General features: G+C 36.9%; 1 protein-coding gene across 4 annotated transcripts in view; it reads right to left on the reverse strand.

Annotated features, from left to right (window-relative positions):
• Positions 1–22,344, reverse strand: part of LOC141430011 (dual specificity protein phosphatase 22-like) — a 65,326-nt gene that overhangs the window by 38,184 nt on the left and 4,798 nt on the right. For all 4 annotated transcript variants that reach the window (XM_074090546.1, XM_074090548.1, XM_074090547.1 and 1 more), the window contains exon 2: positions 3,460–3,576. In XM_074090546.1, coding sequence (XP_073946647.1) covers positions 3,460–3,576 — 117 coding nt within the window. The remainder of the gene's footprint in view (positions 1–3,459; positions 3,577–22,344) is intronic.

Below are 22,344 nucleotides of genomic sequence, written 5' to 3' on the forward strand. Positions count from 1 at the left end.
TATAGGCTGAGATGATGATGATGATGATGATAAATAAGTCTCATCTTTTTATAAAACAGCTATATGAATAAAATGGCAGTACGAAACATATCATCTATATTTCATGTGTTCTGTGTACGAAGACCGGCCAAACGTGAGTCGAACTCACGCATCGCGGTTCCGCGGTTCACTTTATACATATCTGTGAATATACAGTTTTAGCAGAGCTCCTTTTGTACGCGGTGTGGGGTATTTTAGATGATTACTGCCATAGACAGGTAGGTACATAAAAATTTTGATTCTCAGAATTTTCTTATCTTTATCTCTTTTCTTAGTATATTATCTCTGAGGAAGCTACACTATCACTAGTATCATACTTGGAAAAACCTCCATTCTTTTATTCCAGAAAATTCAAAATTACCATGGGACGCGGACTAAGTTCATGTAGACTAAGATTCTATAATCAACTAGGTAAATGCGTGAAACTTATTTTTTATATGTAGTTTGAAGTTACGACGTTAGGCTTTAGTCGGCGGTAAAGTATTTGGTCTGTTTTAGGCGCTCGCCGCCTCACGACGTTTTTAGGTCCAAGGGGATTCAGGTCATTAGCCTTCTCGTTAAGGCTTAAACTGACCTGGCTGACTCCTAATTACCGTATTCTGTTAGTCTAATTAACGTATGCCTAAGATGTGCCACTTTATTTATGTAGGTTGAAAAGGTCAGGTAGGTACTTACACGTTTCACAAAAGCAATTGCATAATAGTTGCTTTGCAATTATAGTTACAATTTTCCAATTAACTGCGATCCATTGTATTAACGACTCTTTTGGACGGTTAATCTCACTAATATTATAAATGCGACAGTTTGTGTTTGTTTGTTTTTTAGTTACATCATCACGTCTAAACCGCTTAACTGATTTAGATGAAATTCGTTATAAAGATAGTTTGAGTTTCGGGAAAGGACATAGGTTATTTTTATTCCGAAAAATTGTATAGTTCCCGCGGGATAGCGATAAACAAATTCTACGCAGACGGAGTCGCGGGCAACAGGCTAGTAATAAATAACAAAACCATTTATTCCATACAATAAAATTAAATATCTTACAAACCAATATACTTTTAAAAACAGACTTGATAAGTACTTTGAAGACAATTACACAAGTGAACAATGATATGCACGCATCAGCTATAAGCCTGTGCATTATAAATAATAATAATAATATAACAACCTACCAAAGCTTAAATAAAACAGATAATAAAAAACTAAAGTTTTATTTATAATAATAATTATTATCAACATGCATGTCATAAGTTTTCTACAATATGTACAGATATGCATTGTTAAAAAAAGTATTACCGATACTTTAATGTAAACATTAAGACGCACTGTACTTTAATGTGAACTTTAAGATGCACCCGCAGATACCAGGTTTCTTAATAAAGGCCATTTGATAGTCGTTTCTGAACATATAATAGGGAAGTTATGATATGCATGTAGATAAAAATAATTACAAGAAACTTCACTGTGAAAAAGGAGCAAGGCTGACTACACAGGGGGTTAAATCACAGACATTAAATTACTCAATAATTCTCCCACAGGCCCGTATTTGACAATGCCTGTCACTCCAACTGAGCGCAAAGTGCTAAAATACTTAACCAATTATCCAGACAACCCCCAGTTCCGACAACCTAATTCAAAATTCATCGAACACGATAAGGGAACACCATGTAACAGACGAACTGGTGAATATTCAATTTTAATAGAAAGTTGCCTTCGATTGGGATTCGTTGGCGCAAGCGAAACTTTGTGCCGAGGGCTGATCAAATATGTGCACAGACTTTTTATTTCGTGTGTTTAGGAAGAATGCTTCGTAAGCGGTTTGTGATACGTTTAAAGTGCAATTAGCCGCTTGAAATCGTGAGCAGCGTTCCCGTTATGTTTTTTTGCAATTTAAAATATCCGAAAATTCTCCAAAAAAAATCTTTTCCGTCTAGCGTCTTGCGTAATAATAATAAACTTATACTTATACGTAAAATTAATAAACTTCTTGTTTGTTATTCTGTCCCGTTGTCCAAGACACGACAGTGACAGAGTTTAAAAAAAAACTGTTGTACTTAATATGGGTGTGGCCTGTTATACGAGCAAATAATTAAAACACAGATCGTACTCGTCAAGCTGAACGACATTTTAATTCAGCGAAATTAATTAATTTTGAAAAATAATGGAGTCTTTAGACTTTCCCTTTTTCATACAAATTAAATACCAATTGTTATCAATGTGCACCATCCTAGAACCCAACTGACGTCGCCTGTCACGCTACAAACATCAAACGTTTTGCTTTACATTGCTGCTTCGAATAAACTAAAGTGTAATAAAAATAAAACTATAGTACATTGTTGTAGAGGCACGAAAGTGAGAAATAGATGAACGAGTTAGTTTGAAGGCCGTCTCAGCACCCAGCCAGCACGCCAGCTCAGCACGCCAGGAATGAAATTCACAAATTATATTCGAAAAAGTCGTATCATATTATGAAATACATATATTGATACGACCTGTTTTCGTAATGTGTTACATTGTTGTCGTGTTTTGCGAGCGATAAATGAGTCGGCTGTTAAATGTACATACTCGTATATAGGCAGTTTTAGGTACTGGATTTAGGTCTAGGTATCTATGGCCACATTTTCGAGCAGTGTCGGGAAAATTATTTTTAAAGTCGCTGAACTAATGTTGTTCAGTTTGACGAGTACGATCTAATTACCTATTTGCTCGTGTTACAGGCCACATCCGTATACTTATGCTACTAATGCGCTTAGGAGATAGTTCATAAAATAGTGGGCTTGTAACTAAGACAAAAATGTACGCTCGATGAATTTTAACCAGAGAAAACCTCTAGAAACTATACTAGAGTTATCCCAGGGACGTAACAAGATAAATTTGGTCGACACAATTGATGCATCTACCTATGTTCTTGTAATTAATATTTTAATACCATAATTCCTAAAACCGACGAATCAATATTTTAATACCATGATTCCTAAAGACGGCTTGAAAACACAACACAATCTTACACACATACATGTGTTTCTTTTTAAATGTATGGAGTCCTGACTGTCCCAAAGGAAGACCAGCGTTATCCGCAAGGGCGCCATTATGCTGATTTGGGCAAAGATTTAGAAGTTTAGATATGCCTTAGCGGCGAAAAAGTGAAGTAACATTTAGACGCTACGGCAAGGTACTGAGAAAGTAGTACCATCTCTTTCTGTCTTACGGTAATTGCCAACATTTCTAAGTCAGCTCACTCATTTCGGAGTTGACACATTTCGGCGCGGTCAATGTATGGTAAGGGCGTAACTAAACTTCCAAACCATTGGATTTGGGACCATTTCGTAAGCGTGATACGTATTTTTTTTTTGTAATGTTACGAACAAATGTTTTTAATTTTTCCTTTCAATCACTACCGTAGAAATAAGAATTACTTACGGAATGCAACCGGCGGGCGGCGTCGTGAATAGACAATATGTGCGTTATTTTATGCCGATCGAGCTGCACGGGGTCCTTTGAGTCTCGGTAGTTGCCCACGTACAGCCCAGAAAGCACCTGCAAAGATAAACAGTAGTTAACAAGGGACATCGTGATTTGATTAACTCAGGCTTTACCTATTTTGTGGAGGTCCAGATCAATGAACAACCACACGTGAAAAACAGCGACATTAACATACATTTTTCAGTCTAACATCAGTGCCCTTAGTTTAAGTTTTCGGTTACAAAATACGTCTCGATCGCGTTCGCGTTAAAATCTCAATTTATATGGAAACACGAACAGCGCCTCTAGCGGAACGTTTGCGATGTTTGTGTTTCCATACAAATAGAGATTTTAACGCGAACGCGATCGAGACGTATTTTATAACCGAAAACTTACACTAAGGGCACTGGTAGCATGGTGAACGGTTGTATTACTCTAAAGATGAGTTCGGTTGAGTTCGAAACGTGTCAATGTAGTGCGGTGATAGATGGGTTTGTGTGATTTGTGTGTGTTCTTACAGTGTGGAGGTGGAGGAATTGCATGAACACACATGTCTTGCATAAACGTAGCTAGGGTGACGGCACCAATCATGGACACGTAAAGCACAGTAGTATCCAGTAATGGACAGCAAGGATTCAATGCCTTATAGCTCACCATTTATGAACTTTACCAGTTATGATCATCAGTTATCTGCACATAAGTGTTATTAGTTTTAGAAAAAGTAGCGCCCGTTTCTTAATATTGGGTTAGCGGAAAAAATATTCCATTAATGGTTCCTGTCCATGACTGGTGCCCTCACCCTATCATATCATAAAGCCGAGTTTAGACTTGCAAGAGAAATCGTGCAAGTTCGTAAAGCGTAGTGCGAGGCCGTAAAGCCAACGAGTTTGTAGTGGTCAATCAAGCGCCACAATGTTTTGCAACATGCACGATTTTTCTTGCAAGTCTAAACTCGGCTTAAGGTCGCGGGTGAGCAAAGTAATTGTTTCAGTTCATTGCTAGGACTACCGCAAAGTAACGCCTGATTCAATAAATTATCTACATACAATGTTTTACACGAGAAGCCGTGATGGCCTAGTGGTTTGACCTATCGCCTCTCAAGCAGAGAGTCGTCGTGGGTTCAAACCCCGGCTCCCACCTCTGAGTTTTTCGAAATTCATGGCGGAATTACATTTGAAATTTACCACGAGCTTTGCGGTGGAGGAAAACATCGTAAGGAAACCTGCACTGACCTGCGAAGCAATTCAATGGTGCGTGTGAAGTTCCCAATCCGCACTGGGCCCGCGTGGGAACTATGGCCCAAGCCCTCTTGTTCTCAGAGGAGGCCTGTGTCCAGCAGTGGGACGTATATAGGCTGGGATAGATGGAATGTTTTGCACGAATAGTACACGCATACGCCGCACAGTCATAGCAATCTTGCACATGGTGATTGCGACGCAGCAAGACAAAAGGTTGTGACTTAAGGAACACGTTACCTTGAAGTGTATTACATCAGTGACTTGTTATAGGCACTACCACTGCCACGTATAGCATAAATATACTGTGCGGCAAAAAATCTGGCCCTCAAATGTATGCAGAATCGGTAATTTTGTATGAAGGGTGGGCCAAATTTAGTGCCGCTGAGTAGGTATATTTCGTATTTAGCTCACACTATGATACGGCGACATTATTATGAATGATGTAGGTACTACGTGCGTGCGGCTCCAAAGACTACAGAGTGGTAACAACCTCTTACTTACTTACACAAAAGATCCCTACGGGTCGAAGTTTATCCGCAAGGACCCCTAAATATAAGATACTATAATAAAAGTAAAACCTTTAGAGTTGGGCGTGCGGCGTGCTATCACTAGGTTTGAGTAGTTCAGGAACTAAGTAGAAAAAGTAAAAATGTGTTATGTAGAAAATACTATATATTATAGAAATTTTATCTATGACATCGACAAACACGGTACCTATATAAGTAATATTAAATTATACGGAGGAAATATGACTCCATACTTAGATCGCACCTTCACACGTTAACTTTGCGTGCCAAAAGCAGAAAACGTCTAAGCAGAAAACAAACAAGTACATAAAGTTGAATTATTGCGGCAGGGAACTGAGTAAATCAAGCATATGTCAAAATAACGTTTGAGCCAGAAATATTTGCTTGTTGTCTAGGTAGTTGTGCCACCGCCCCTTTATCGATTTTGCTTTGGTAGTTATCTACGTTATTTTTTTATGATACAGCAGATAATCGTTCTAGTAAAAATCGTGGCTCAAAGTGTGGTTAAGTTATCAACTGACTTGTCGCATAATCGTATGCTACTGGCTACGAAATTATGGTTCTTAGGCTACTGGAAACGTATTTTTCAAAAATATGTATGTAATACTAACTGCTACCCGTAACTTTATCTGCGAAGAATTAATTTTGCTATTCGCGGGAACAATGAAAATTTTCGGAGTCAAAGTAGGTATCCCATGTGTTCATCCAAGGTAGAAATTATTTGTGTGCCAAATCTCATTCAAATCTCTTGAGCCGCATTTGCGTGACGGAGTAACAAATTTCCAAACAACATCCAAACTTTCGTAATAAAAAATGATTAGTAGGATAGAGCTAAGGCTTTAACTTTTTTTTTGCTATCTAAGTATGCTTGGGGACCTGTCATCTGGTATAAGAAAATTGTAGTTGGTTTATTCACAAGTGGTACATGTTGCTATGTATCTATTTATCTATCTATGCATGTTTTATTATGTGTATTAAAATAGATACAAGGGTCACTCACGTGGAGTTATGTCTAACATGTTTCGAGTCTATCCGTGGTTCCTTTTCAAGGTGAGTTCGAACGGAAAGTCAACCGTGCGTGAGTGACTTCACAGTTGGCTTTCCTTCATTTCCGTGTTTAATTATAGATAGTGCCACGAGAGTTGAATTGAATGATTACACACACACATAAAAAGAACCGATAGCACAAAAGGAGAATGAATGATATGAATGAGTAAATGTCAAAATGCTGTAGTTGTGTGTGAAATCATTCATTTCAACTCTCCTGGCACTACCTACTCGTATATTATGCTGTGTCTCACAATAGTAGTTAAAACTACCGTGAGACACAGACATAATACCGGGTGTGGCCTGTAATACGAGCAAATAATTAAAACATAGATCGTACTCGACAAACTGAACAACATTAGTTCAGCGACTTTTAAAAATAATTAGTTTTTTTATTTTATTACACTTTAAAGTTTATTCGAAGGAGCAATGTAAAGCAAAATGCTTGATGTTTGTACCGTGACAGGCGACGTCAGTTGAGTTCTAGGATGGCGTACATTGAACAAAAACCGGCCAAGAGCGTGTCGGACACGCCTAAAATAGGGTTCCGTAGCTATTACGAAAAAAATAAGTAATAAATATTTTTCTAAGGATTTCGTATTTTATACGGAATCTTCCAAGTTTAGGTATATTTTATACCTTAGGCTGCTATTTACTATTAAACTACTAATCATTCTCAATCAAACTTAGCCGTGGGGTGGTTTTATTTTTCTCATCCAACCCTATAGTGTGGGGTATCGTTGGATAGGTATTTTAAAACCATAAGGATATAGCTAAAACGATTTTTCGATTCAGTGATTATTAAAGACTCCATTATTTTTATAAGTCGCTGAACTAATGTTGTTCAGTTTGACGAGTACGACCTATGTTTAAATTATTTGATCGTATTACAGGCCACATCCGGTATAATTCGGGTTGCTATGCAAGGCGGACGCGTCGCTTTAGTTGATCATTGTTTGACGAAAACCTTTTTGAATGACACGCTGCCAATACCTATTGAATTTTCCTATCATGATTTAACCACAATCAAAAGGCTTTTCTCTTTCTCTGAGCTCAATGGATTTAAAGCACAGCGCTTCTTATGTTATAATTTAAATTATAAAAAATCAATTTTATCGATTCTTTCGATGGTTACAGTCGCACTAAGCTTATCATATCATTATTTTATTATTTATTATTATTATATTTTATTTTTTATATTTTTTATTATTATTTTTTGTATTTTTTTTCTTTAATTGTATAATATAGTTTTTAAGTATTTTATTTGTAATTATATTTTGATGAAAAAATGACTTTCTGCCAAGTTTCTTGCGGCGCATTCTTCTTGGCAATGATGGTCTTTCCGAAAGCGCTGGTAGTTTAAAAAAATGACGTGTAAAAGTGCCCATTGCGGCCTATTTACTGAATAAATCATTTGAATTTTGAATTTGAATTTGAATTTTGAATTTGAATAATGAGTTTAAAAGATTAAATTATTTACTTCCATATAATCAAATTAAACAATTAACCTCCTGGTCCAATCTATTTTTAGGACATTTGTAATAGCGACCCAGTGTCCTAATTTTAGGTACATGTGCTTGCAGCCCAGAACTTGGGATTGTAATATCAACGATCAATATCATCAGCGACATATTTAAGAAAGTATAATTCCGATTCACGCATATTTTGATGCACCGGACGTGTCTTTAGTCTATGTCATAGTTTTAGGACCTTGGGTGGATATATTTAGTTGGGCCGGAAAGAGTACGCTTTCTGGTCCTAAAAATAGGCCGTTGAGCCTTAGGAGGTTAAGTACATTATTTTATAAAAAAATATCTAAACAACGAATTACGAGTACCTACTGCCCGTGTATTATTCCATATTCATTGTTCAATTATTGTAGGACTTAAAGTAAACATGCCAGTACCTACATGATGCCTAATGTCAGGGCACTGCTACTTTCCTACATTCTAAATTCTAAACCCTAAATTTATATAAGAAAAAAGTCTGTCTCACAATTGTATATTAAATCATGTCTTTGTTCGGATACAAAAGACTCAATTCATACCCGTTGTAAGGATTAAGGAGTTTCGTGATAATATCAGAATCCCTTGCTCGTGAGTTTTGCGCACAGAGTTATTATAATCCAGTTAGCGGATGAGCAGAGCACTGACATCGCGTATTTTCACATAAAAAGAGATATCCAAGCGATTTTTACTCGTTTGTTTATAGGTATTTGTGAGAAGTTTGGTGGGTAATTGCGGATTTACAACGAAAAATTTAAATATTTGCTTTAGTTCGTTGGCCTAACATCTGATACGAGTAGCATGGCGCACGGTTGATTTCGAAACGCGTCAGTGTAGTGTGGTGGTGGTGATATAAATAAATAAATAAATATAATGGGACACTTGACACCAATTGACACCAATTGACCTAGTCCCAAACTAAGCAAAGCTTGTGCTATGGATTAGGCAACGGATAAACATGTACTTGTATAAATAAATACATATTAAACATCCAAGACCCGAGAAAAAACATTCGGATTATTCATACAGATATCTGCCCCGGCCAGGATCCGAACGCGGGACCTCAAGGTGATTGGGTTTTTGTGATTTTATTTGTATATGTTCTTGTAGTGTGGAGGTGGAGGCGCTGCGTAAACACCCATGTGTTGCAAGATGTAGCTAAGCAAGTAAAGCACTTTCATTGATTTTTTACTCTGTTCCATTCTTCTTCTATTGGGGCAGAGAAAAGTGAAGTGGAATACTTTTAAATCGCAATGATACCGGCTGGAAAAGCGGTGAGTTGTGGACGTTTCGTATCTATATCTGGCTTGAAGCATGTGAGAAGCGAACGAGAGTGCAATCAAGTCACCAGGCTGGAAAGTGCAATAGAAATAGGAGCAGGGGCCGATTTTCGAGATCCCGCGCTCGTACGAAAATATCATTAATGATGGAAAACTGTGTTAAGTATTTTTTTAAATGCTGAAAAGATGAACAACAGACGTAAATAAAAATAAAAGACTGCAATAATAAAAGGTTTTGTAAATAAAACATTTGAATACAATGCATTTTGCTGTCTGTATTTTTATTGATTGTACCTATTTGCATTATCGATCGATAATTAGAAGCGGCTGTAATTTGATTTGCTAGATTAAACCATAAAATATCAATTAACTGAACATTACAAGTTGAATAAAAGCTTGTAAGTTAGTACTTAGGTACCTATTTCGTCTCTTTAATTTATTAGTTAGTATCGTGACACTAGTGCAGAAATTAAGTATTTGTGGTCGTTAGGCCAAATGTCCTAAATTTAGGACATTCGCACGTCAAAGAAAATAGCATATGTTACGGATTGATATCAAGTGTCAAATATTATATTTATTGAAATTTGACGTGGGTCATACGAGGATATATATTATAATTATTTTTCTGGGCTCGAGCCTCAAAATCGGCACCCTAGAGATACGCTGCGAGCCAGCTGAGCCTGGTGGATCCGGATTGCGGTAATATGCTCCACATGCCACCAGCAGCTGCGTAGTTCTAAACTTGCTTTTTATGCCTTTCGTAAATCCGCCACGAAATGAAATAGCGAGCTCGAAAAATTACAAGGTTTTAGAAAAACTTTCGAAAGCACTGTATTTTCTACTTTTATAAAAAACTGGCCTTTAGATAATGAAAAATAAAACCGCTATACGTGTAGGAGAGGTTGAGAGGTATATAAAAAAAAACTAAATTATATTTTACCACTTTGGCCGCTTGGTTATACCTATATACCTACACCGGTTTTTTTTTGATATCCGTTAACTTCGGCAGACGACTCAGTTAATTGATATGAAGTCTGATAATTAACTATTTCGCGAAATTGAAAAAAAAAAACAAAATAGAAATATTTTTTTCTTGCATAATAATAGCTTCACATCCATTGTTAATTGTTAAATTGTAAAATAAACAAACTTAACAACTTTCTTTTATTAAATATGTGTGAATTAAACACGGATTAGTTATGGACTTTGAAAAAAAAATCATAAATTAAGAACCTTGACGCTGTTTTACTGCTAGTAATTAAGTATCTTACCTCTTGATTATCTATTAAACTGTAAGATTAGGCCCCTAGTGTCTTAGAGAAATTAACTTCATTTGACCTATAGATTGTCCCCTTAAAGTTAACGGATATCAAAAATAACACGGTGTATATAATCATATTCATCATCATCATCAGAATTTTTGATCAATACAGTAGCTACGCCTTTGACGCCATAGATTTTAAACATCGATTAATGTGTGGAAACATTTGTAAGCCACATTGAGTTAGTATATATCTGTTTAACGTGGCAGTCTTGCTCACGAATCACGATTGGCTGATTTAGTTAAGAGCGTTTATACCTGCTGACCTGGCAAAGTTGCATTTTTGTTAGTTTTTCTCGATTATACCATAAAAATTTAATGAAAATTAAAAATGTGGTCTGCTAGAACACTTCTTAATATAGTTAATGTGTCTACTCCAATAATTATTCGTGATAGACTTTTATATTCTTTAACAAAACCGGCCAAGAGCGTGTCGGACACGCCCGCAATAGGGTTCCGTAGCCATTACGAAAAAATTAAGTAATATTCTTCAAAGGATTTCGTATTTTGTACGGAATATTCCAAGTTTAGGTATATTTTATACCTTAGGCTGCTGTTTAGGTACTCTTAAACTACTAATAATTCTCAAGAAAACTTAATCGTTATAGTTTTCCTTGTAAGTTTGATATACTTACTACCATCCTGAATTTTTTCAAATTTTTCCATCCACCGGCTTACATTTTAGAGGTGGGGGGACGCTCGATTTTAATGAAAACTTGCTCTTTGAAGTTGAATATTTTGCAAACGAATCACTGAAACGAAAAATCGTTGAAGCAAACCCCTAATGGTTTTAAAAGACCTATCCAACGATACCCCATACTACAAGATTGGATGAGAAAAAAAACCACCCCCACTACGTCTATGGAAGGTACAAAAAAATTTTTTTTTTGAATTTTTTATTGTACCATTTTGTCGGCATAGTTTACATAAATGATCGTGCTAAATTACAGCTTGCTAGCGTTTATAGTCCCTGAGAAAAGCCGCGGACGGACAGACAGACAGACAGACAGACATGGCGAAACTAAAAGGGTTCTGTTTTTGCCATTTTAGCTCCGGAGCCCTAAAAATGCAACGTTGCCAGCTCAGCAGGTATAAACGCTCTTAATTTAATCAATCACAAACGTAACACAAATATCAAAGTTCGGACCTCATGATAGGTACACCTAGGTACAGTCGGTGCCCTAACATAAGTATCATCTTTTCTTTGCATCTAGTATGAAAAAGTGGATACATAGTTAGGGAACCGACCGTACTAACAAGCGCAACTAGCCTGTCGCAAAAACCTTTATTTAAAATAATTCTATAAAATACTAGCTGTTGCCCGCGACTCCGTCTACGTAGAAGTATGGAAAATAGTTTCCGTCCTATTCCCAGACCTACCAAATACACAAAAAAAAACAAAAATTGGTCTAGCCGTTTCGGAAGAGTTTGTGAAGAAGTTGTGTTCAGTTCCATCTGATGACCTAACCATAAAAATTTCATTTTTAATACAAGCTTTTTTTGCTGACTGTACTTTTTGTTGACGTACTTGCATTGTCACCCAAACTACATTTGCATACCAAATTTCAAGTCGATGCTATATTAACCGTTGAAGAGTTCCGTCCTGCGGAGACGATCCTGGCTAGACTACCAGAATGTCACTAATAGATTATTGTATTGTCACGCCAATTACATAAGTATTCCAAATTTCAAGTCAATCTGACTACTGGAAGTTGGTCAAATTTACTAACTTGCACAGACAGACAGACAGATAGAAAGACAGAGAACGGGACAGGTGAAACTAAATATAAGCTTGTAAAATGATGGTGATAGATGATGATCTACCACCACTTCGACTCCTAATTCGATTTAAAAATATTATACAACTGAACGGCCCTTTTGGCAGCTTGCCTTTTCTCCGATAAGCTGTAAAAGCTATCAGAAGCAGCAACCAGTCCGTCAAAAAAAACCATACCTATACAAAAACTTATTACGTATTAGGACTCCACCGTAATCGGAAACAGGCTTTCATGGGTATGTTTTAAGGCCCACGTGATTTACGAGGCGGCAAGTGAAAAGGTGTGCGTTAAATCACACGAAGCGTAAAAAATCGGCGGAATAAAATGGATGATGTGGTCACAATACTGTAACGTACTGATATGAAAATCCATTCGTATTTTCCTATACTTAAGGGTTGGTCCCTAACCGTTAGAGGGTTAATTCATTAATAACCGTCTCGGGTATGCAGACCCATCAAACATTATTTAGTTTCATTTCCGGTCTACGTCCCAGTGCTGGTCACAGATCTCCTTTTTAGAAGGGCCCAATCCGAATTAGGAGCTTTACACACACGATGACTGCTTCGTAGGTAAATTTATGAGGTTTACCTCACGATCTTTTCCTTTATAGAAAATCTCATGGTAGTTATGGCGCATATATGAAAAATTCCCAAAACTAAGAGGTGAGAGCCTGATTTCAGATCGACTAGGCTATGGCGGTTTAACTTTAGAAAATCCCCTACATAGGTAGCCATACTTTTTTATCAAAATCGTTAGAGGTGCGTTCGAGATCCCCGAAATAAATAAACAAATATCTACATACAAAAATCGTTACGTTACTTTCATTTTCATCTTCCAATAATACATTGCACCGCTACGAAAAACTATGTACTAATGCCATGTAGACATTACGCAATAGCTGGTATTTTCTATTTTATTTCTCTTTCATTAGAATTCCTCCCATTCCAAGATAAATATGAATTTCGCGTTGTTTTTCCGAAGGAAACGTGAAAACAAATACCCAATAATGGCGGGACGCCGCGCCCGGCAACCAGTCGCCACGCTGGCGGCAAGTGTTCCTATCAGTGTTGCCAGACCGGATGAATGAATTCGTTTTCTAACACAAAACTGGGAAAATAGGAAAATATCGTGAGTATTTTTAAAAGTTTTACCTTCAAAAACTTACCTACTTAATTGGCTTTTGGATTTTTGCGGCTATAAACATAGTATGCGGCTTAATGAAGATTATAATTAAAGGGATTCTAGAGGATAGTCCTGCCCTTTATACCACAAAAGTTACAAGTTCTACAACTCTTCAATTTTTGCATACAAATAACCTAGCCATAAACATTCCATTTTTAATACAAGCTTTTTTTGCTGACTGTACTTTTTGTTGACTGTACTTGCATTGTCTCCCAAACTACATTTGCATACTAAATTTCAAGTCGATGCTATTAACTGTTGAAGAGTTCCGTCCTGCGGAGACGATCCTGGCTAGACTACCATAATGTCACTACTAGATTATTGTATTGTCACGCGGTTTACATAAGTATTCCAAATTTCAAGTCAATCTGACTACTGAAAGTTTGTCAAATTTAACTTGCAAGATTTGATTACAGACAAGATACTTTTCAAGATAGACAGACAGACAGACAGACAACGGGAAAGGTGAAACTAAATAAGAGCTTGTAATAAAAAGTGACATTTATCTAAAACTATCCGTTACCCGCTACTCCGTCCGCGTAGAATTCTGTTAGCTAAGTATCCCGCGGGAACTATGCAATTTTCCGGGATAAGAACTATCCTATGTCCTTCCCCGGGACTCACTACCTGTATACCGAATTTCATCTAAATCGGTTTAGCGGTTTAGACGTGATGAAGTAACAAACAAATAAACAAACAAACAGATTTACAAACTTTCGCATTTAAAATATTAGTGGGATGGGATTGTAGTACTTGTAACTTTTGTGATATAGGGGCTCGAAATACATCCTGAATGGTAAAATTTCGGAAAAAAAATCGTTCGTCCAATGAGACAGTCGGGAAATTAAAAACTTGAGAAAAATATTCTCCGCGAAAAGCCAGGATCATTCATACACTAACATGGCATCGTTCGCTGATGTCGCTGATGTAGTCCGCAATGAGGGCTATCGTTTTTTGTCTTTCTAGATGGCGCCACTGTTGCGTGAGGTTTTTAGGTGTGGCTTTCAAAGTCGGTTATTACGGGCGTGAAAACAAAGTTTAGATTAAAATCATATTTAATAAACCTCAAAACCGTACCATAAAAATATCGAGCAACAGCCACAGCGTTGCGTAGTCCCGTTTTGTTCGGCAAAAAAGGGAGGGCAAAAGCTTCCGAAAGACAAAACTGTCTCAAAACACAGACATTCATTGCCCCGTAACGCATAATTGCCATAATTAATTTCAGGTGATAAAAAATTATTCTAATTATAAATAAACCCGCGTAGCTCACCCAAAAACTACTGAGATTTGACATTTCGGAGACCTCACGCTACACTAGCGCCTCTAGCGGCGAATTAATACGCGATAGCCCTCATTGGACAACAATCGATAGGCCAATGACAAAATCCGAGGTTCGCGTGACTCGCGCGTCAGCCGCGGCGCCGCACGAAGCCTCTGTATTAATTCAATGGAACACTTTATTATACCGTGCCGTGCTTTCTTAATTCTTTTACCCTAAATTGCTGCATAGTTTTCCAACATTCCGGCTTAATTTTGGATTAAGAATCCTATTAGGTAATAAGTATCTATCTACAGTATTTCTTTTGTTATCTTTTCACGCTAAAATGGCTGCAAGGTTTAGGACCTGCGTTTATTATTTAAAAAAAAACTGAAAATATTTCGTTACACAAGCGAATAATATTTCTAATAAAAACGAAAAAAACTAAAAAAATATCATCTAAGTACATTTAGTAGGTAGGTACTATTAGTTAAAACTAGTCGATAAATAAAATATAACATTCTAAATCTACTTCGCATAAAAGACCGAAATATATGGAAAAGATCGTTATTCCAATAAATTACTTAGGGAGTATTCACAGTTATATTTTACTACATTAAGAGACACCCAATGCAATGATTTTGTTGTTCTTTCACAGACCTTAAACATAGTTCAAATATTTTCGATCCATTTTTTGCAAAAGCAATAAATATTAGCCATTTTCTTGGTTTTCTGATGGACTGCCAAATAATTGGACTGAAATTTTCTCCTAGGCAAACGGATTTGTTACGAAGTCAAAGCAGAGTATTAAATCAATCTTTGTCGGGATTCTTTATCGTCTTTTAGAAAGGACAAATAAAAAGACGAGTAAACTGATTTTGCTCCTTGATTTGAAGCTGGTTTAATGACGGAGTACTTATAGAAATTTCAAGTAAATTAAGTTTCAGTTGAATGAACTATGAAATATTATAGGCAAGTAGGTACGGTTGCAATTACTTAAACGATTGCGAAGTTGCAACTACTTAAAATACTTATACGATTGTGAAGTAAAGGAGTAACCACAGTGGCTCATGCGTCACTGTTTTGACGCGTAGCACCGCGTTAGCGTTTTTAGAACCACTACCATGAGTTTACAGTGACCGTACTCGATAGCGACGGCGAAAATTATTTGTATGGAGAATTGTACAGCGCCTCTACATAGTAGATTATTGTCGTGGCCTGGAAGTAGGCAATTGCTGGCTGAGTATGAGTATTAAACGGACGAGCTTGCGAGTCCGTTTAACTAATACGAAGCCAGCAATTGCTATTCCAGCCGAGACTAATATAAAGCTTTTCTCAAAATGGTGAATAATTCTGAAATAGAATAAACTTTTTCTCAAAATATATTGTAAAATTTAATTTTATTCCAATATTTTTCTTATGCTTTCCCGCCTTTTTTCATTAAAAAATAAACTGCAGGTGTATTTTTCCACCGAAAACACCACAAGCTATTTCAGACCCAATAGAAAAAGTTCGTTGTTCCAACAAAATATCTGATACCGGCCATTAGACTTGGCTGTATGTATACGACTTGTGCCAATATTGCCATGGCCTTTTTAACTTTAAAAAAAATGTGACTGATTGCAGGCGCACTAATTCATTATTGTCGAGCTAGCGCGCCTGCAATCGTTTTAACTTTTTAATTTTTCGCTGACCATAAACTATGCACTTCACCTTCTGATATGTAAAGAATAATGTCAACTTTTACGGTCATTTTTGAGAAAAATAATTTACGCCGTCGCTATCGAGGTACGGTCACTGTAAACTCATGTTAGTGGTCAGCTCTGTGGAAGTGTGTGAAGGTACGCTATAAAAACGTGAAGCATCCGCTCAGCCACATTCTTGGCCTTACAGTGCGTCAATGTATTTTAACACGTCTTGCTTTATAAAATAGTTGATTGACAACATTATTTAAATTTATTTACAATAATTCCTGAATGAACATGTCATGACATGATTATGAAATACAAATTGATTTTAATTTCAGGTTCATTCATTCGGCTATTCGTTTTGCGATAAATCAATAGCGAATCAAACTTCGCTACGACACACAAAATTATTGCCTATGATTATGTTTATTGATCGTAAGAATAAGTTTGATCCAAATCACATTCTCTAAATCCAATTTCAGTCTCCGCACAAACAGGGGCTCGCTCGGAACGTGTTTACCCCTCGTCCGCATTTACCTGTCCAGGCTTGTAAGACGACAAATCATTGTTTTTTTTCTCATTCGTGCCTTTAGACGAACAAATTTTAGTTGTTTGTACAAGCTGCCTGGCTAAAAATAACAATGACGTCACATAGATATAGAGGTATCGCTTGCTAACCCAAATTTACCTACGTGTCGGGCTTACTAGTCCTTAGTGAAGGAATATTTTGCTTTTTAATATGTGAAAAATTTAAGTGTATATTTTACTCTACGTCACTTTTTATAAATGTATCTAATATAATGATGAATGATAGATATTTAGCCTTTTTTAACCTTTTAACCGCCAATACGTTTTCATTCGTAAGTGCACGTATCGCTACCTACGCCAAAACTACATATATGACATTTTGTCTTCTGCCGCGAAATGAGTAATTTTTGTCTTATAATTCAGACAATGGCGGCTAAAGGGTTAATAATGGTGAAATATGTATACGATTGCTCAAATTAAACTCAGTTTTGTCGTAATTTTACACCGTTTCTTACGGAAAAAAGTAGGTATGTATTTCCGTGAGACTCCCTCCCCCTAAACACCTTAATTTATGGAAGTCCCCTAACTGAGGTAAACACATACAAAAAGAAACAAAAGAATCATTTCACTAAAGGTAATTTTTAATAGTTGCCGTCATGTGCCATTTTAATTATCTCGCCGTTGCTAGAAGCAAAAGTATCAAATAAATAATATTTTCCACGCGCTGCCGGGCATTAGTCTAATTAAACTCGTCAACTTAATTATTTCTCTGTAAATGAATACTTTTAGCTTTTGCTTGCCCATGAAATTATTGTGAACTCATTCATCAACTTTTAGCAACTTTTAGAGATTTAATCATTATATTATAATTGACCCTAATGATCGATGCAATAAAAGTACAGGTTGTAATTATTACAAATTTTAGTCGGTTTGATTCCCGGGTGTGGCAAGAGAATTTTTCGAAAAAAAATTAATGCAGAAGTTTTCTTTCTTTTCAAACGTAGTATTCAAAAATAAAGGAACGTTATCTTTGAGTAAAATTTTCTATCTACAGTATGAAGTGTACATTATAAAATTCTATATCTCTATATACAGGGTGTCCCAGAAGTACCACGTCACAGTGACACCAGAGGTAGGCCAGCTCAAGAGGAACCTAACCAACCTAACATGACCCCAGTAAAAGTTGCACGGTTTTCGAGTTATTACCGAAATAAAGATTTTGGGGATACTCCCCTTTGTCTTGACATTTTTTGGACCAGCATCGACTTGGCAAGCTTTTAATAACAGTTTTTTATGTGTATCGAATCGTGAATAGTTACTTCAGAAGTGCAGTGTGTTATTTTGTCAATAACTACCGTAAAATGCTGAAAAAAACTTAATTAATCTTGATTTAAGTTGTCTCAAAAATAAAAATTTCAACTTTAACCATCTGCCATGAAAAAAAATTACTAGAAACGAAACAAACAAATAACGCCAATAAATTAGACATGTTATGCAGATTCATAAATGGTACGATACATGTATCTCACTCCAAAAATATTAGACATTCTTATCACTTTAGCGAAGCCCTATCGAACCAATTTAAAACTTGAACTCCGAAAGCAGTCCCTGCTAAGTGGTACAAAAATGCTGTGTATAGCGATAGCTCACCTATTATCTGATACAATTATTTTGCCAAATGCACGAAGGTTAAATATTAATATTTGTCTCCCTTTTCAAGGCTATAGGACCGGATCCTAAAGAACCGGATAGTTATAACCTAACCAAAAAAAAGTTGGAAAATCCCCAACTTTGTAATTTCAAAGTTCAATATTTCAAAAGCGGCTGAAACGATTTTGATAGAATATGTCTTAAAACCATCGCTAGAAAACCTGCTTTCAAATAATAAAAAAACGCATCGGTTTACGCGTTTAAGACCTACGGTACCACAGACAGACAGACAGACATAGCGGTCAAACTTATAACACCCTTCTTTTTGCGTGGGTGGTTAAAAACAGGTTTATCTTTCATTCATTTATTGGAATGTTAAAACTTTCCCCATGGACTCTGATGCACAAAAAACATCGTTTAATCAAATTTCGGCTCAATTTTCGTAAACTGACTTCCGATATGGTACGGGCCGCGTCGAATACTCGTTGCCGCAATCCTTCTTCAGAGCGTATTGGTTTCGCGTAAACTTTGTCTTTTAAACATCCCCAATAAAAAAAATCTAGTGGGTTTAGATCCGGGGAACGCGGTGGCCATAAAATTGATCCCAATCGACCAATCCATCTCTCAGGGAATGTTTCGCTGAGGTGCTCACGGACTAGCCGAGCGTAATGTGCCAAGAAACCATCTTGTTGGTACCACATGGTTCGTGTCAGTGCCAACGGTACATCTTCTAATAAACCAGGCAGGTCGTTTTGCAAAAACTGTAAATAGTTTCTACCATTAAGAATAGGAGGCAACTCGACCGGTCCCACAATTTGTCCATTAAGAATTCCAGTCCACAAATTAATTTTGAATTGGTATTGGGACCGATCTTCTCGTTCTGCATGTGTCTGTGTTGGTTTTCTGTCTGCCAGCTATGGACGTTGTGTAAATTGAAATATCCATCCCTTTTGCAAGCCGATTCTTCAGTCCACAATATTTCATTGAAATTAATCGGGTTTTAGAATATTTTTAATAGGCTTACGTTTGGCCTCAATCTCCCTTGATGAAAGGCGAAGATGAGGCTTAAGATGGTACACGTTTGTCTAGAAGGTGTCTGTTCACTTTGACCTTAAAGATGTCCAGATTATAGCGTTAACCAAATAATATTATCTAACGTTTTAAACTTTCGTGATTTTCATTCATATTCATAATACCACCGACGGGACTTATTACGCATACACACACGAGTAATATTTACCTCGACGTTTCGGCAACATTACGGCCGTGGTCACGAGTAGACTTAAGTGTGGGGTGTCAAGTCTGCTAGCAGCGCGAGTCCTTCGAACTACCCTGTATTTTTGCAGTGTGGAGGAGGAGGAACTGAATGAACACACATTTCTAGTATAAACGTAGCTATCATAAGGTCGCGGGTGAGCAAAGTAGGTGATTGTTTCAGTTCATTAATATGAACCTCGGCAAAGTAACGCCTGATTCAATAAATTAGTAGGTAATGTAACATGTTTTTACTTAACAGTGACGGCTTGCGGCATCAGCAAAGTGATAAGAATGCCTAATTTTATTTCAGTAAGATACATGTGTCATACCATTTCTGAATCTGCATAACATGTCTAATTTATTGGCGTTATTTGTTTGTTTTGTTTCTAGTAATTTTTTTTCATGGCAGATGGTTAAAGTTGAAATTCTTATTTTTGAGACAACTTAAATCAAGATTAATAAAGTTTTTTTCAGCATTTTACGGTAGTTACTGACAAAATAACACACTGCACTTCTGAAGTAACTATTCACAATTCGATACACATAAAAAACTGTTATTAAAAGCTTGCCAAGTCGATGCTGGTACTAAAAATGTCAAGACAAAGGGGAGTATCCCCAAAAATCCTTATTTCGGTAATAACTCGAAAACCGTGCAACTTTTACTGGGGTCATGTTAGGGTGGTTAGGTTCCTCTTGAGCTGGCCTACCTCTGGTGTCACTGTGACGTGGTACTTCTGGGACACCCTGTATATACAGTAGCCAGTACCATAGACAATTATTGAGTTTTGGTTCAGCACTAAAAAGCTACTCTTTGTGATTTTGTTCGTGAAATTATAATGCGCAGATTAAAGTAGGTACACGAACAGAAAAAGATATTTGACGTTCAGAAGGCCCCAGCCTGAGCTCAGGATGGATCGTAAAAACTGCTTACACAAATATTTCACTAGCTACCCAATTACCTTCGAAAATGTTTTTGTCGATATTCTTTAGAATAGGTACCTGGTACCTACACGCAGCTGCAAAGATATGTATTCACTCTTTCACCTTGCATTTGAGGAAGGTGAAAAAAATGTACCTTTGTATTTTTGTGGTTGACTGTGCATATCGGTACATAATGTATAGAAAAGAATTAGTATAAGTATAAGGTAGTATGCTATGGTACGGTCAGCATCCTGTAGCTGCATACTTTTGTATTTTGTCGTTTTACAGCAAGGTTTCGCAGCTCGTTCACCATACATTTGACAAATGTGGTAATACGACAAAGTAAAAAAGTGATCCGCTACTTTTGATGCTGACTGTACTAGCAGCCTAATTTTATGCATGCGGATTACTTTTACCGTTACCCCTGAGGCACACAGGTACGCTTTAACTGGTTAGAAAAATTGATACACTCACATTGCATTTTCGTCGTCGCCGTCAATCGAGTAAGCTGAACCGCGTACCAATGTGAAACCTTTTCACAATCAATTTAAGTAACTCTTGAACATGAAACTACCGTGAGACTCACTCATATTAAATATAATGACCCGGATAACTGACGTCTTAAATCGAGTTTAGCTCGACATGTTTCGGGCTAATCCGTAGCCCTTCGTCTTCGGAGCAACGCGACCCAGCGCTGCTGCAACACGCGCAACTCGATTTAAGACGTGAGTTATCCGGGTCATTATATTTAATATCAATGTAACTCCTTTGGCAGATGCATGGAATGTCAATTTCCTCCCTGGTATGCGATTCAGTTTCTTCAACTGAACCAATTTTATTAGATAATTTATGAAGAATGTTGTGCTGATGTCGATCAAACCCTCGTTTCTCATGGTTTTTAGGATTCCGGAGCCGAAATGGCAAAAACGGAACCCTTATAGTTTCGCCATATCTGTCTGTCTGCCTGTCTGTCCGTCCGTCCGCGGCTTTGCTCAGGGACCATCAATGCTAGAAAGCTGTAATTTTGCACGGATATATATATATATGTAAGCTATGCCGACAAAATGGTACAATGAAAAATTAAAAAAAATTTTTTTAGGGTACCTCCCATAGACGTAAAGTGGGAGTGATTTTTTTTTCTCATCCAACCCTAAGTGTGGGGTATCGTTGGATAGGTCTTTTAACCATTAGGGGTTTACTAAGACGATTTTTCGATTTAGAGATTAGTTTGCGAAATATTCATCATTCAAGTGCAAATTTCCATGAAAATCGGGCGTCCCCCCTCCCTCTAACATCTAAACCGGTGGGTGGAAAAATTTGATAAAATTCAGGATGGTAGTAAGTATATCAAACTTTCAAGGAAAACTATAACGGCTAAGATTGCTTGAGAATTATTAGTAGTTTAAGAGTAAATAGCAGCCTAAGGTATAAAATATACCTAAACTTGGAAGATTCCGTATAAAATACGAAATCCTAAGAAAACTATTACTTAATTTTTTCGTAATGGCTACGGAACCCTATTTGGGCGTGTCCGACACGCTCTTGGCCGGTTTTTTTATGTTTAGGGAAACCGTCATTGCGAAAGCAGCATGGTAAATAACCTTTTTTCATTAAAAAAAGGCGAACATTAATAGGACTTCAGATGGGCACAAAACGGGCCTGG

The sequence above is a fragment of the Choristoneura fumiferana genome, chromosome 8 (assembly GCF_025370935.1).
Source record: "Choristoneura fumiferana chromosome 8, NRCan_CFum_1, whole genome shotgun sequence".
NCBI lineage: Eukaryota > Metazoa > Arthropoda > Insecta > Lepidoptera > Tortricidae > Choristoneura > Choristoneura fumiferana.